General features: G+C 47.8%; 3 protein-coding genes across 9 annotated transcripts in view; 1 reads left to right on the forward strand and 2 right to left on the reverse strand.

Moving 5' to 3' along the window:
• Positions 1 to 1396, reverse strand: part of si:ch73-71d17.2 (RPA-related protein RADX) — a 7360-nt gene extending 5964 nt beyond the window's left edge. Inside the window, exons 1-3 of the mRNA XM_060077126.1 lie at positions 1265 to 1396; positions 536 to 650; positions 61 to 253 (exon numbers count right to left, since the gene is read on the reverse strand). Coding sequence (XP_059933109.1) covers positions 61 to 253; positions 536 to 650; positions 1265 to 1345 — 389 coding nt within the window. The 5' untranslated portion in view covers positions 1346 to 1396. The remainder of the gene's footprint in view (positions 1 to 60; positions 254 to 535; positions 651 to 1264) is intronic.
• A 229-nt stretch (positions 1397 to 1625) lies between these two features.
• On the reverse strand, positions 1626 to 5125 carry ift46 (intraflagellar transport 46 homolog (Chlamydomonas)). Of its 6 annotated transcripts, none has more exons than XM_060077189.1 (6): positions 4974 to 5125; positions 4514 to 4713; positions 3950 to 4254; positions 3703 to 3796; positions 3326 to 3457; positions 1626 to 2787 (listed from the first exon to the last, which is right to left on the reverse strand). In XM_060077189.1, exons 2-6 carry the CDS (start codon positions 4625 to 4627, stop codon positions 2416 to 2418), a joined length of 1017 nt encoding a protein of 338 aa, XP_059933172.1. In that variant the 5' UTR covers positions 4628 to 4713; positions 4974 to 5125; the 3' UTR covers positions 1626 to 2415. The 6 variants fall into 6 exon arrangements, with proteins under 6 accessions (XP_059933172.1, XP_059933171.1, XP_059933173.1 ...); XM_060077188.1 differs by having other exon boundaries at positions 4964 to 5119; XM_060077190.1 differs by having other exon boundaries at positions 4514 to 4662; positions 4974 to 5102.
• Positions 5126 to 5478: 353 nt separating this feature from the next.
• LOC132475802 (serrate RNA effector molecule homolog) lies at positions 5479 to 15393 on the forward strand. 2 transcript variants are annotated; one of them, XM_060077128.1, is made up of 22 exons: positions 5479 to 5639; positions 7074 to 7196; positions 7330 to 7440; positions 8012 to 8164; positions 8715 to 8775; positions 8866 to 8993; positions 9111 to 9280; positions 9388 to 9596; positions 9691 to 9747; positions 10125 to 10242; positions 10381 to 10517; positions 11116 to 11177; positions 11451 to 11529; positions 12179 to 12343; positions 12530 to 12691; positions 12807 to 12960; positions 13066 to 13178; positions 13635 to 13715; positions 13946 to 14096; positions 14217 to 14318; positions 14452 to 14557; positions 15064 to 15393. In XM_060077128.1, exons 2-22 carry the CDS (start codon positions 7078 to 7080, stop codon positions 15140 to 15142), a joined length of 2517 nt encoding a protein of 838 aa, XP_059933111.1. In that variant the 5' UTR covers positions 5479 to 5639; positions 7074 to 7077; the 3' UTR covers positions 15143 to 15393. The 2 variants fall into 2 exon arrangements, with proteins under 2 accessions (XP_059933111.1, XP_059933110.1); XM_060077127.1 differs by having other exon boundaries at positions 5519 to 5678.

The raw sequence follows: 15393 nt of genomic DNA on the forward strand, positions 1-15393 counted from the left end.
AGTAGACAGTCGAGGCAAGACTCAACCATCAGCAACATAACGAAGGAAGCAAATGTTTACCTCTCCACGTGATTGGCTGAGCCCGGGTCCCTTGGCCCCTCCCCCTGGTGAAGGGGCAGCGAGAAGGAGGCGTGCCTTAACCTGGACCCAACATGGAGGGTGTTTCTCTCCACCAACCTGTTGAGGACTGGCTCAAGCGTCACGCACAGCCGGCAGTCGCCATCGGTTACCGTCAGGTCGTAGAGGTCGTCGCCTGGCAAGGAGGCAGAGGCACAAACCAATCTCATGTCCCCCATAATGTGTCAATGTGTCCCCATTAACATGCATGTGGTTGTGTGTGTGCGTTTGGCGTGTTTGTGTGTGTGAGGGAATATGTGTGTGTGTGTGTGTGGCCGTTTGTGTGTGTGTGTGTGTGTTTGTGTGTGTCATTTTAGACGTGACACACACAATTCATATTAACATCTAATGTTTCTTGAACCGTTGTTCCAGTTTGGTGTGTGATGGGTGCATGCATGAGTGTGTGTGGGTGCCTAACCAGACAGGACCCCCTGGGGGAGGAGTAGGGAGGAGTGGGGATCTCTTCCGTAGCGGTGGACCTGGAGCACCACAAGGGGCTGCCGACATACGACCGGGCAGCAGGGGGCGCTACCCTACAATACCGAGTAATTTCATGCACAATTGATCATTAATCATTATATTGCATTGTTATATATGCATTATATATGCATCGTTATCAGTTTAAAATAGTCATAAATACATTATTTACATGAATATATTATATTTAAAGCATTATTTAGCATATTTAGCATTATCACTCTACAATGTAGTCATAGACATTATAATATGTATCATGATATTAAATATGTATAATATTAATCATTATCACTCTACAAAGATGCAGAATGAAGGAGGGACGATGGACGATACAGAATGAAGGAGGGATGATCGAGGAGACAGAAATGCAGGAACATAGAGGAGAGACAGAATTATGGAAGGATGAAAGTGAAAGGAGAATGATTGTGAGATGATATAGGCCCTACAGAATAATGAAAGGACGATAGAGACATAATGAGGGAGGGATGATAAAGAAGGGAAAGAATGATGGATGGACGTCATAAGGTGGACGATGCAGAATGAAACACAAAGCAGACTGAAGAGGAACAGATAGACGGGTGGAGGGGTGTATGTGTCGCTGCACGGTGACACGGCAGCGTCGTGGCACGCGTTTAGAAGTGGTTAAATTAGGTGAGGAGGAAGTTTTGACCTGCTCTGCCGTCCCCGGGCGGGACGTCACGGGTCGGCATCGGACCAGAGTCCTCCGCAACGCACAGCCGCTCGGTCCCATGTTCGTCAACAATAACAACCCGCTGCATGGTGGGAGATGTCTCGGAGGAGACGCTCTGATGCCCTCTAGCGGTACTAAATAAGAACTATTTATACAAATATTAATTATTATATTGTTAATCTAATGCCAACCGTTTACATGTGTGATTAACTACTTAATCTCTGGCTGCTGGGATGCGTCACAACTGATCTTACCATCTGGGATGAAGTACATCCAAGTCTCACTATACAAATGATATTATAGGAAGCCCTAGAGGGAATGGAACCTCCAACCAGCGTCATGGAATAAACAGAGAGCTTTTATTTTGTAGAGGGTTTATTTAACCTTCTCAATGTCTTGTCGTGTCAAACCTTTGTGATTGTGTTCCTATTATTGTGTATGTAAATATCCCAATATAATGTTAATAATACACATCCCACTCATATATGTCTCCAACACAGAGTTCAACAGAGTCATCAAACAGCTAAATTATGTATAATATAATTATATAATCATAAACATTATGATATAACTATTATAAGAAACCATATCACCATTATTCAGGTACAACAAACAGATCTGGTTTTATTTGTTCAAGCGGGTCGCAATCTTGCTGGTCTGGTTCTCTCCGTCTCTAGCTGGTCTCATTCTAGCAGCTCTGGTTCTGTCTGGTTCTAGCTAGTCTCATTCTAGCTGCTCTGGTTCTGTCTGGTTCTAGTTGGTCTCATTCTGGCTGGCGGCCGTGGTTCTGTCTGGTTCTCTGAGACTCTGTATAATTTCTAGGAGGTTCTAGCTGGTTCTGGGCGGTTATAGTTATAGCTGGTCACGGTTTTGGTTTTAGGTAGTTCTATCTGGTTTACGGATGTTCTAGGCCGGTCTAGCTGGTCCTGGGTGACTTTAGCTCAATCTAGGTGGGTCTAGCTGGTGCTAAGTGGGTCCAGTTGGTTTCTAGCTGTCTCTTATTGGTCTCAAAATGGGTCTAGCTGGTTCTACGTGGGTCCAGTTGGTTCTGGGTGGGTCCAGTGGGTTCTGGCTGGCTCTTTTGGGTCTCCAGGGTGGATCTAGCCGGTTCTAGGAGCTTCTGCACAGCTCTAGGAGGCCAGGCGGTCGTGGTTCTGCGCCTTGAAGTGTTCAGAGTTCTGGAACTCCAGGTAGAGGGTGAAGAGGACGTGGAGCGACTGGATGCGGTTCTTGTAGACCGGGATGTCCAACAGCCCACAGACGATGTCCACGTACTGGGCCAGGTCACAGTCCAGCTCGGCGCTGGGCAGCGCCACGCGGCCCAGGAGCTCCTCCACCTCGGCGGGCCACTCCTGCATCAGGGACTCCACGTCGGGCATGGGCCGGGCGTAGTGGACGCTGGCCGGGGCCTTGCAGCGATGGAGCTCCGATATGCTCTCCATCCAGCTGTCCAGGGCCTTCTGCTCCTGGTGGGGGCTGCGGATACTGCTCACCTTCTTCACCTGCAGGAGGGGAGCCGGGGGCAGGTGGAGGGAGGATCAATACAGGGAGAATGGAGCCTTGAGTCGCGTTATTCAGGATCAAATATTATCATCGGAGGTATACTACTACAGGTATACTACTACATAGGGCCGGGCCATTAATCGAATTTCAATCTCGATTTCGATTTCAGCTGGATACATATCTGTACATTATTTTAGATTTTAACATTTTCTTTTGAACATTTTGTGTATTTTTTGTTTTCAAACTAAAAAAATATCGTTTGAATATTCGTGATTTCAATATTGACCGAAATAATCGTGATTATTATTTTTTCCATGATCGAGCAGCTACTACAGATGTACTACTACAGGTGTACTACTACAGGTGTACTACTACAGGTGTACTACTACAGGTGTAATACTACAGGTGTACTACTACAGGTGTAATACTACAGGTGTAATACTACAGGTGTACTACTACAGGTGTACTACTACAGCTGTACTACTACAGGTATATCACTACAAGTGTACTATAGGTGTACTACTTCAGGGGCAGTACCTCAGTGGGGTGGTGTTGCTTGGTCTCCTCTGACAGCCACAGCGACAGCACCCTGGGGTCAGACTGCTTGACACAGGGTTCGTCCAATAGCAGCAGGCCGAGGTCATCGGGCTTATCATCGGGACGAGGCACCTAGAGGTCCGAGTACATAGGCTTCCGTGTTAACATAGGCACCTTGAGGAAGGCGACTAGGTGGCACGATAGGTACCTTGAGGAAGCTGTCAAGGTGGTAGAATAGGTCCCTTGAGAAAGGCGTCTAGGTGCTAGCATAGGTACCTCTGCGAAAGTGTGTAGGAGGTAGCATAGGAACCTTGAGGAAGGCTTCAAGGCGGTAGTTTTGTACCTTGAGGAATGAGTCACGGTCGTAGTATAGGTACCTTAAGGAAGGCGTCTATGTCCCCTACTGCTGGGATGTAGTCAGGGATGAAGGGTTTCAGCTTGTTCTCCAACTCCACCACCTGGGGGGTGTAGCTGAAACGTCACACAAGACCTCAGTCAGCCAAAAGAAACGCACAGCGAGGACATCGCGGTTACACACTCTACCAATAGGAACACACCGTGGTGTCTCTATAGGTACACACTCCTCACACAATTAGAACACGCTGTGCTGTGGCGTCATCCTACCGTGTGATGTACTGGAACAGTTCTTTTATTTCCGTAGAAACAGGGAGGTTGTGGTAGTCGGCGGGGTCGTATGCGCCCTCGGGCGCCGAGGCCCCCTCCTCCTCATCATCATCGTCATCATCATCAGAGTCCTCTTCATCAGAGTCCTCCTCATCCTCCTCCTCCTCCTGCTCTGGACCCAGTCCAGCCAGGTTGCTGATTGGCTCCCGTCGCTTCTGGGGGCTGTCGTCCTCTTCAAACTCATCGCTGCTGCTATTGGCTTCCATTACGCCCCGCCCCTTTCTGCTCCTCGGCCTCAAGTCTCTCTAGAGCAAGACATGATGTCGTGATACAGACAGTAGGATGACATCATGCCTTGATATAGAGACTGGGATGACATCATGTCACGGTACAGAGACTATGATGACTATGATCATTTTTTGATAAAGAGACTAGTAGCGCATCATGTAGCGGTACAAACTAAACAGTTATATAGCAGCCCAATATGTGTGTGTGTGTGTGTGTGTGTGTGTGTGTGTGTGTGTGTGTGTGTGTGTGTGTGTGTGTGTGTGTGTGTGTGTGTACCTGGTGTGTTTGCGGTGTCGGGGTGTACACGCTAGCGATGTCCTCGGAGTCGTTGACCTCCAGGCTCTCGTCGTAAGGCTGGTTTGCCAAGACTTTAGTATCGCTCCGCTCCATTGAAACCAGCTGCCATCCGTCTGCTAGCAGCTCAGCTAACAGTACACAAGCTAGCGGTGACTTCAACGCTACGCAATATAACGGCACTGTTAACGTTAACGGTACACAAATTAATGTGGTTAGCCTTACTAGTGCACAAGCTACAGTTATCTTTAACAGACAAAAGGAGAATAAGCTAATGTTGCTTGCTTTAACGATACACAAGATAATGTTTTTAGCTTTAACAGAACAGAACCTAATGTTAGTCTCAACGGATCCTAACGAGACACCCCTGTGTCGCCGCCAGGACGAATGAGGGTTATGGGTGATATGTTACAAGTGTTTATAAAGCAATACCTCTTTATACCTCCGTAGTCTGGTGTATCCGATGTGAATGTCTTCAGATTCAAAGCTATGAGTCAGAGTAGCTAAGCTAAAAACGACGCATATGCTCTGTATCGTAGCAACTGCGCTAAGAATCCTGGGTAATGGTGTTTGGAGGCGGGTGTTGAAAAGGTTACCGTGGAAGAGTTTCCCAAATATAATTTTTACCAAAACCCTTAGACATTATTGATCATTATGCAATGTTAGATTATATTTTCTCAGAACTATAAACCGTGTGAAAATTAAATTTGTAAATGAATAGGCATTTTATGTGCAAAGGCGCAAGGGTCAATATTGGCGGCGTGGGTCCATCTGCGCGACGCAGGTGAGCTACGCAAATCGGGCAGTGACACGGCATGTAAACCAATGCAAGTAAACGAGGGACCTGCATTTTTCCTTAACTAGTTTCAATGAGTCCTTTTTACATTCGAGCGTTTATGGTCTACGTGGATTACCAAAAACATTTTTTTCAAATGTTTTTCTTTTTCTTTTGACGAATCGCAGCAACGGGTCGAAGCGGTAAACGAACCGGAAGTACTCGTAGTCATCACGTTCTACGGCGGAATCTCGTTCCAGGGCGGGATTTGTGCGAGAAGCGAAGCGGCGTTCCCGGTACCGATTTATAACGCTGCAGTAGACGTGACTTCAGGTAAAAAATAATGGAAGACGTTCGCCCATCTCCCTCTCGGTAAATCCACATCCTCATACATATGAACACGCTGTGTTGCGGTGTTCGGGGGCAAACCTATAGCCCCCGTGACCCAGGGTTAGCATGTGCTGCTAGCCGTGGAGCTATCTTGCTAACGCTGTGCTATTGTTAGCTAGTTAGCAAACGAACCGACGTAAAGTCTCCCTTTCTCCACTCTAAACATGCTAGAAACACACTACCTCTAGTTTATGATGGTATATTTTGTATGAGTACATGTAGAGTTTTCACGTGTTGAAGTCACCATTATATTATATAATATGATTTATTAGTACATGTACTGAGCGTTCATGTGGTGCAGTCACCAGCATCCTATATGATAATCGAATGATGTATTCTATTGATTCACGTATTAAGTGTTCAAGGAAGGCCAAATAATATGATTGTACATGATGTATTGTGTTTCAGTGATTGTTCATGTGTTGAAGTCACCAGTACATGACTTATCACTGCATGTTTGGAGTGCTCATGTGGGGATGGCACCAGTAACGTTATATAATGGTATATTATGAATGAGTACTGATAGTGAGGGTTCATATGAGGGTTCACTGTATTCGATGTATTAGTAGTACTGAGTAGTAAGTGTTCATGAGGTGAAGCCATCAGTATGACTGATTCAGTGATTATGATGTATTAGTACATGTAGTGAGTCTGCATGTGATGAGATCAACAGCAGCCTATATAATGGTGTATTACAACATGTAGTTAGGGTTCATTTGGGGAAGTCACCAATATGCTGGTATATTGTATGATTGAATGTCAATGTGGTGAAGTTACCAGTATATGGATGTTTTGAGTAGGGTTGAGTGTCGTTAGGATTATAACGATACTATACTCATAACGTATTGATCAAATACTTCAAGGGTACTCTCATCTGAATAATCCAAAAAAATGCTTTATTTTTCCCTATGCTTTTTAACTTTCTTCCTCAGAAAAAAAGAAGCTCACATGTATTGAAGTGGACTTGTGATTGATTAGATAACGGTTTTGATGTCTAACTTTGACTGAATTATAGCTCCCCCTGTGGACAATTTGGTACAGTGGTATCGGAAAGACCGTATGGGTCCTTCAGGCAAATATAGCAACTGCTCAGTTTAATACCGTGTTTTGGTACCCATCCCGTTGTAAAGAAGGTTCATCATGTGAAGCCACCTGTGATTACAAATGATTGTTAATCTCGCAGTAAACAGAACTGTGACCTTATTAAGGGGGATGCAGGGGGTTCATTTTTTTTCTGTTGCTGTGTTCCAATTGGTCACATGTCACTATTTTGTAGTATTGCTCCCTGAATAGTGTAATATATACTGTTAACTATAGGTAATGAGGCAACTAGGAAGCGAATTGGAATACTGACCAACTGTCTCCTCTTGCCTCTAGACCAATGGGAGACAGCGATGACGAGTTTGACAGGAGAAGGCGGGACAAGTTCCGGCGGGAGAGGAGTGACATGGAGCGGTCGAGAGAGAGGGAGGACAGGAGGAGGGAGGACTGGCCCGAGAGGTAGGTCTTCCCCCATAAGCATCAATCCGTACTTCTACTCCTTGAGCGTCTGCTGTGGGGAGGACTGGCCAAACAGATCCTCCCCTTACATCCTCTTACCCTATTATTCATATTGTGTGCATGTGTGTTGCAGGGACTGGGATCGCGGCCGTGACCGCAGGCGGGACTATGACCGCGGACGCAGAGAGAGATTCTCTCCACCAAGACACATGAGTCCCCAACACAAACGCATGAGAAGAGACTGGTAAACCCTAGCACCTAGCTCACCAACCCAACAACACAAATGCATGACGAGAGACTGGTTTAGCCTGGCTCCTAACCACTTCATCAGAACTGGCTGTAAACCAGACATTGGCCACATAGGAGGTTTAATGCAACGTTTTGATAAAATTGCACGGCAGACATTTTCCCTTAGTTCAAACATTGAAACTGCTGCTTAATACATAGGTTAGAACCCTGCCATAACCTATTCTCTACTAACTACCACGCCACCATGGCGCACTAGTAACAACTAGTAAGTTGTGGTGAAATCTAAACTCCAATTTAATTCTCCCCAACAAAACCCTGAGGAGAACCCTAAAACAATTATTAAATAGTGTTATTACAACACTTTTTGATTGGACCAATATAGCTAGGCTTAATAATAATAGCTAAATGCCGCTGTGAATAAAATGCCAACGGTCGCGCATCAGACACCGGTAAGATCGTTAACCAACCCTGCTCTGGGACCCGGGTTCATTCCCTAACCCCAACAACTGTCTCTCTGTTGACCTGTCTCTCTCCCTAACCCTAACCCACACGTCTTCTGTTTGTAGGGATGACCATCGAGGCGAGCCGTACCGGGGGGGCTACGATATGCCGTATGGAGGAGGCGGTCCTCCGTTCCCTGGGGGTCCCGGACACCCTGGCTGGCACCCTGAGCTACCCAACATGCACCCCCACCACCCCGGACACCCCCTGCAGGGCCGGTAGGGAGCTACACCTCAACGGCCCCATGTACCGGAAACTAAGTACAATCAGCGTGTTCACTTAGGTTGTCCCACACGGTTTATTGGGGCGTGTAGGAAACATAGGACTAGTTGGCCTGACATTAACCTGTCCCTCTCCCCTAGCCCTGTCTAGTACACTGTAGACATGAACCTGTCCCTCTCCCCTAGCCCTGTCCAGTGGACTGTAGACATGAACCTGTCTCTCTCCCCTAGCCCTGTCCAGTGGACTGTAGACATGAACCTGTCTCTCTCCCCTAGCCCTGTCCAGTGCACTGTAGACATGAACCTGTCTCTCTCCTAGTCTTGTCTAGAGGACTGTAGACATGAACCTGTCTCTCCCCTAGTCTTGTCTAGAGGACTTTAGACGTGAACCTGTCCCTCTCCCCTAGCCCTGTCTAGTACCCTGTAGACATGAACCTGTCTCTCTACCCTAGTCTTGTCTAGTAGACTGTAGACATGAACCTGTCTCTCTCACCTAGTCTTGCCTAGAGGACTTTCGGCGTGAACCTGTCTGTCTTTTCTCCCCCAGACTGGGGATGGTGGATTCTGAGCTCCCCCCTCCTGGCCCGCCCGTCATGAGAAGTTTTAAGGTAAATATCTCTACTGTCTGGATTAATAAACTCTATTTTGTCCATTCAACCTCGAGACTAAACTGTGTGTGTGTGTGTGTGTGTGTGTAGGACTTCCTGCTGAACATGGAGGACAGTGTGGATGAGACGGAGGCGGTGAAGAGGTACAACCAGTACAAACTGGACTTCAGACGGCAGCAGCTGCAGGACTTCTTCATCACTCACAAAGAACATGAGTGGTGAGACACACACCTCTCTCTCTCTACAGGTTATGGGGTGGTAGTCGTACTCTCTCTCTTTCCGGTTTATTGGTTGGTAGTAATAGTCTCTCGCTCTCTCTCTCTCTCTTTCTCCAGGTTTCGAATGAAGTACCACCCTGAGGATATGGTCAGCAGGAGGGCGGAGTCTCAGGCTGCTCTGAAGAGCCGAATGGGCGTCTTCCTCTTCCTTCTGGAGAACGGTTGGCTGGACAACATGTCACTCGACATGGAACACGCGCCCAAAATCATCAAGCTGCTGGATGCAGGTATAGGAGCAGGAGGATGGACAGTTTGAAGGCACTATTCATTCCATGTATCAATAGAACTGACTCACTCTCTCTGTCTCTCCCACGCGTTCACTCTCTCTCTCTAGCGGTGATAAAGATGGAGGGAGGCACAGACCATGATCTCCAGGTGTTGGAGCTGCCTGTTTCCACGTTGGTGGGAGGGGAGGGGCCTGTGGGAGGAGGAGGAGGAGGGGGGGATGGGGGGGGGTCAAGTGTGGCTGCAGCTCCAGTGGCTACTGGTACTCCTGGGACCAAACCAGACACTGAGCCTGGGCCCACCAAAGACCAGAACCAGGTTGTTGCATTAGTTATATTCTTCTTCTTATTATATTGATACATTCTTCTTCTTCTTCTTATTGGTAACAATATTGTTGCGTGGGTTGGTTCAGGAGGGAGTTGAGGAGGGTCAGCTGAATGGAGAGAAGCAGGAGCAGGAGAGCAAGAAGGTAAGAGTCCTTATCCTTCTCTCTAAGAAAAACCAGTCCCCATGACTAATGGTCTCCATGACGATCGGCCCCCAAAGACAATCACTATGACAACCTGTCCCGATGACGAGGACTGGGCCCATGACAACCGTTACACCTGACGACTGCCCCCCCCCCCCCCCCCCCCCCCCCCATGACAACTGTGACCCTGAAAACCATTCCCGACGAAGACGCCCCGATGACCTGTCCCCACAACGATGGCCTCCATGGCAACCAGTTCCCAGGACGAATGACACCCCTGACGACGGTCCCAATGACAAACGGTCCCCATGATCACCGGTCTCCCTGACGACATGAAGACCACCCTGACGAGCGTTGTGTTGTCATCGGCTCCTCAGGGCAGGAAGAGGAAGCGCAGCAGCGGGTCCGCCGACAGCGCAGACGGCAGCGGCTCCGACTCCGACTCCTCCCACTCTGACGGCGAGAAGGAGGAGGAGGAGGAAGAGGGAGAGGAAGGTTAGTCGGCTCAACGCACCCCTCATACACATCCACTGTATGTAAAGAAAATCAATTCAATGCTTTTAAAACGTGTTAAATATCAACATCCGCTGGTGGAGACCTGCAGAGACCCTGATCGATGCGTGTGCTTTACAGAAGGGGGCGAGCGACACAAGGAGCGCCAAAAGGAGAGAGAGAAGGCGGGGCCCCCTAAGCCCCGCCCCCTCCACCTCACCACCTCCCTGTTCATGAGGAGCATCGCTCCTGATGTCTGTAGAGAGGAGCTGGGAGCTGTACGTGCTACACACCCGTCTGCAGCGCTCCATATAGACACCTAACGCACCATAGTTCAATGCACACACCGTAATACAATACACACACCGTAGTACAATACACACACCATAGTACAATACACACACCGTAGTACAATACACACACCGTAGTGCAATACACACACCGTAGTACACTACACACACCATAGTTCAATACACACACTCTAGTACAATACACACACCATGGTACAATATACCTAACACACCGTAGTTCACTACACACACCGTAGTTCACTACACACACCATAGTACAATACACGCACCATAGTACAATACACACACCGTAGTTCACTACACACACCATAGTACAATATACCTAACACACACCGTAGTTCACTACACACACCATAGTACAATACACGCACCATAGTACAATATACCTAACACACACCGTAGTTCACTACACACACCATAGTACAATATACCTAACACACACCGTAGTTCAATGCACACACCATAGTACAATACACACACCATAGTACAATATACCTAACACACACCGTAGTTCAATATGCACACTTCGTAATGCACACCAGTAATTGTGTGTGCATGTTTGTAGTTGTGTCGCAGGTACCCTGGGTTCCTGCGGGTGGCGCTGTCCGACCCACAGCCTGAGAGGAGGTAAGAAAACCTACTTTTAAAATGAAATCGTATCTATTTTATAATATCTCCCACTCTATCCCTATGGTGTTCTGTTCAGCTCTAACATCTAATCATATAAATATAATGGTATCTTATCTGATGATTGTTATGATAGTGTATGTAGAATGCCATGATGATGTAATGACAATGATATTGTGTAGACAATATGTTGATATAGCAATGTGTTGTTTTTTTGGCATTCATATGCCCTTTGATATGATGATGTAATGATTATATACTCTGCTCTGCCAGGTTTTTCAGGCGTTGCTGGGTTACCTTTGACCGCAGTGTAAACATCAAGGAGATCTGCTGGAATCTACAGAACATCAGGGTAACGACAAATAACAGAGCACCATGTCTTCTCTCAGCCAATCACAGCACACGGCATCGGTAGAATCCTTGAATGAGCTTTCTATCTAATCTAAAGGTCTACTGTCTATCTCGTTAAAGGACAGTCATTTAGCTCCAGTAGTGAACAGAGGCACGTCTGTCTGACTGTCTATCTATATAGTTATCGGCCTATGAGGAAGCTCCGGTAGTGAACAGAGACCCATCTGCCGGCCTGTCTGTCTGACTGTGTGTCTGTGTGCCCTCTCTGCCTAGTTAAAGGACTGTGAGTTGGCTTCAGTAATGAACAGAGACCTGTCTGACTGTGTGTCTGTGTGCCCTCTCTGCCTAGTTAAAGGACTGTGAGTTGGCTTCAGTAGTGAACAGAGACCTGTCTGTCTGACTGTGTCTGTGTGCCCTCTCTGCCTAGTTAAAGGACTGCGAGTTGGCTTCAGTAGTGAACAGAGACCTGTCTGTCTGACTGTGTGTCCTTCTCTCTGTCTAGTTAAAGGACTGTGAGTTGGTTTCAGTAGTGAACAGAGACCTGTCTGTCTGACTGTGTGTCCTTCTCTCTGTCTAGTTAAAGGACTGTGAGTTGGCCCCGGTGGTGAACAGAGACCTGTGTCTGACTGTGTGTCCTTCTCTCTGTCTAGTTAAAGGACTGTGAGTTGGCCCCGGTGGTGAACCGAGATCTGTCCCGGCGAGTGAGGAGTGTGAATGGTCTGACTCATCACAAGCCGGTGGTCCGGAACGACATCAAGCTGTCGGCTCGCCTTGTCCACGCCCTGGACCAGAAAGGCTCTCTGTGGGGAGAGGAGGTACGCACACCCTACCACGCACTCACAGTGACAGCACGGTTCAGTAGAGACCCAATACTGGAGAAGTTAAATACATTGGAGGTGAGACAGATGACTTGCACATGATGGAGGCAGGAGTGAAGCGACGACGGGACAAAGGGATGATGGAGAAGAGGTGGTGAGGGATGTTGTCATGGTGGTTGCTAGGCGACGGAGAGCAATCCGGTGCTGAAGAACATAACCGACTACCTGATAGAGGAGGTCAGCGCCGAGGAGGAGGAGCTGACCGGCGTCACCGGGGGCAACGAGGCCGGGGACGGCAAGGACCCCAGCGACGTCACCGTGGAAACGGATGAAACACTACTCAAGGTACCATCAGATGACTTATTATTATAGATAGATTTATAGAATATATATAAATATATACTAGACAGACTTTACCTGGTTGACATTATAACCTGTGTGTGTGTGTGTGTGTGTGTAGGTTCTAGACAGACTGCTGGTGTATCTGCGTCTGGTCCACTCGGTAGATTACTATAACCTCTGTGAGTATCCTGCTGAAGATGAGATGCCCCATCGCTGTGGTCTGATCCATGTCAGAGGACCCGCTCCACTGGGCAACATTACTACAGCAGAAGGTACTACTACCACTATAACATTACTACTACAGAAGGTACTACTACCACTATAACGTATGTGCAGACTGAACTGGTACTGACGAGGTATTGACTGCGTGTGGACAGTTGGCGAGCACCAGAAGATGTGCGAGGAGCGTCTGGCCGTGCTGCTCACCTCGTCTGAATCCCTGAGTGACGAGGAGGCTGCCAGACTGGGGAAGAAGGACCCAGACCACGAGGTATACTATATATATATATATATATATATATATATATATATATATACACTACGACTACAGACTACCACTTCTACTACTTAACACTATACTACTAGGGGCGGCATATGGCTCAGGAGGTAGAGCGGGTTGGCTTGTAACCGGAAGGTTGCTAGTTCGATCCCCGGCTCTTCGTGTGTGTGTGTGTGTGTGTGTGTGTGTGTGTGTGTGTGTGTGTGTGTGTGTGTGTGTGTGTGTGTGTGTGTGTGTGTGTGTGTGTGTGTGTGTGTGTGTGTGTGTGTGTGTGTGAATGTTAGGCAACATTGTAAAGCGCTTGCAGTGGCCATTGGTTAGAAAAGCGCTGTATAAATGCAGTCCATTCACTACTAGTACTACTACTAAACACTCGTACAACTATGCACTATGTTACAATTATACACCGTACTACTAATATACGCCACACCACCGTGTTCCCTGCAGGTGGAGAAGTTTCTCGTAGCAAACACGCAGGAGCTCGGGAAGGACAAGTGGCTGTGTCCACTCAGCGGGAAGAAGTTCAAGGTGAGACACGCAGCCATGCTACCACACATGCTAACAGAACTTGGAGATGCTAACCGCCATGCTAGTATGCCCAGAGCATAACTAGAAACCCTTCGGCTAGGACGCTAACAACATACCCGAGGAAACGCTAGCATGCCGACCGATCTAGAAACGCTGGTGTCTTGGTTATCATGGTTTATCTTGAGTAAGCGCTGCCGTAGTGATGGTTTGTCCCGGTTTGCTGCTCGCAGGCTCCGGAATTTGTCCGGAAACACATCCTGAACAAACACGGCGACAAGGTGACCGCCGTGAGGCAGGAAGTCGAATTCTTCAACAACTTCCTGTTGGACGCCAAGAGACCCGCCCTCCCCGAGAACAAGCCTCCCCCACCACCTGTTCAGGGTGAGAAAGATTCCAGTCACTCACACACACATACTCGTGGTGATCGTGTGTCCAGATGTCCGTACTTTTCAGGGATCCACCCGGCGGATTAAGAGAACATGGTTTTCTCTCTCCCTCTAGCCCCGCCCCCTGGCCTACAGGTATTTCCGGGTCAGACGCCACAGCAGCATAGCCTTCTGGGATATCCCCCTGGAGTCCGACCGCCCATGCAAGGTTTCCCTGGTAACGACACACACACACACACGCACGAACACACACACACACACACACACACACACACGAACACACGAACACACACACACACGAACACACACATTTTATTTCACGGCGTGGTGCTCATGTGTTTGTTCTCTAGGGGCGGGTCCGCCCTACCCTCCTAACCAGTTTGGCGGGGGCCGTGGTAACTATGACAACTTCAGAGGTCACGGGTCGGGATTCCCGGGAAAACAACGCAATAACAGGTATGTCTGTCTTTTTTCTTTAGTCTCACAGGTCGTGCTTGAGATTAACATCTGAAGGCTGACAATGGATGAGAGGTTTCACTCTGGTTCCCTTAGTATTTGTTTCCACCCATCATGTTGCTGGAGGCATGGATCTGTAAGTTCCCAATAGGCTAACAGTGAGTAAAAACTCAGGAAGCATTTCAACTTTAAAATAAAATAGATCCGGTTGGAAGACGAGGTTAAACAGTCTGTCTGGACACCAACTTTATTAGAAAAAGTGTCTGTGAAGGGTTCAAATCAACACTGTAGACTGGCCATCGTAGAAATTCCCTTCTTTAATATCCGGACCGAGGTAACAAGGCCTAACTCCAGCCCTTTCAGTTCTTGGTTTCCCTCTCTGTGCCATGTTCTCCTAGAAGTTCTGCTATAACCTAGTAGGACTACTGGATTAGAGGTTCTGCTATAACCGAGTAGGACTACTGGATCTGTTTCTCTCTCTGTATCTAACCTCTCTCTCTCTCCAGCCGGGGCGTTCGAGGAGACCCCCGCTCAATCATAGAGTACCGAGACCTGGACGCCCCTGAAGACCTGGACTTCTTTTAAACCACCACAGCTCCTTTTTTACTTTTTTACTCTTTTACTTTCCTCTGCAGGTTTGTTTGTGTGAATGTGTGTATGTGTGTGTGTGTGTGTGTGTGTGTGTGTGTGTGTGTGTGTGTGTGTGTGTATGTGCGTGCGTGCGTGCACGCACGTGCGTGCGTGCGTTTGTGTAGCAGCACTGATCATGTGTCGTGTGTCAGTGATGATGAAATTGAACTGTTTTGTGTTTGAAATAAAGTTCTAACCAGAAACTC

Source organism: Gadus macrocephalus, chromosome 17, assembly GCF_031168955.1.
Source record: "Gadus macrocephalus chromosome 17, ASM3116895v1".
Lineage (NCBI taxonomy): Eukaryota > Metazoa > Chordata > Actinopteri > Gadiformes > Gadidae > Gadus > Gadus macrocephalus.

Coding starts and splice junctions, on each gene's coding strand:
- LOC132475802 (XM_060077127.1), top strand. CDS start 5,650: ATGGAAGACGTTCGCCCATCTCCCTCTCG. Junction 8,994..9,110: donor ACTCACAAAGAACATGAGTG/GTGAGACACACA, acceptor CTCTTTCTCCAG/GTTTCGAATGAAGTACCACC. Junction 14,558..15,063: donor GGAAAACAACGCAATAACAG/GTATGTCTGTCT, acceptor CTCTCTCTCCAG/CCGGGGCGTTCGAGGAGACC.
- ift46 (XM_060077189.1), bottom strand. CDS start 4,627: ATGGAGCGGAGCGATACTAAAGTCTTGGCAAACCAGCCTTACGACGAG. Junction 3,458..3,702: donor ACATAGACGCCTTCCTTAAG/GTACCTATACTA, acceptor TCGGACCTCTAG/GTGCCTCGTCCCGATGATAA. Junction 2,788..3,325: donor AGCAACACCACCCCACTGAG/GTACTGCCCCTG, acceptor CCCCTCCTGCAG/GTGAAGAAGGTGAGCAGTAT.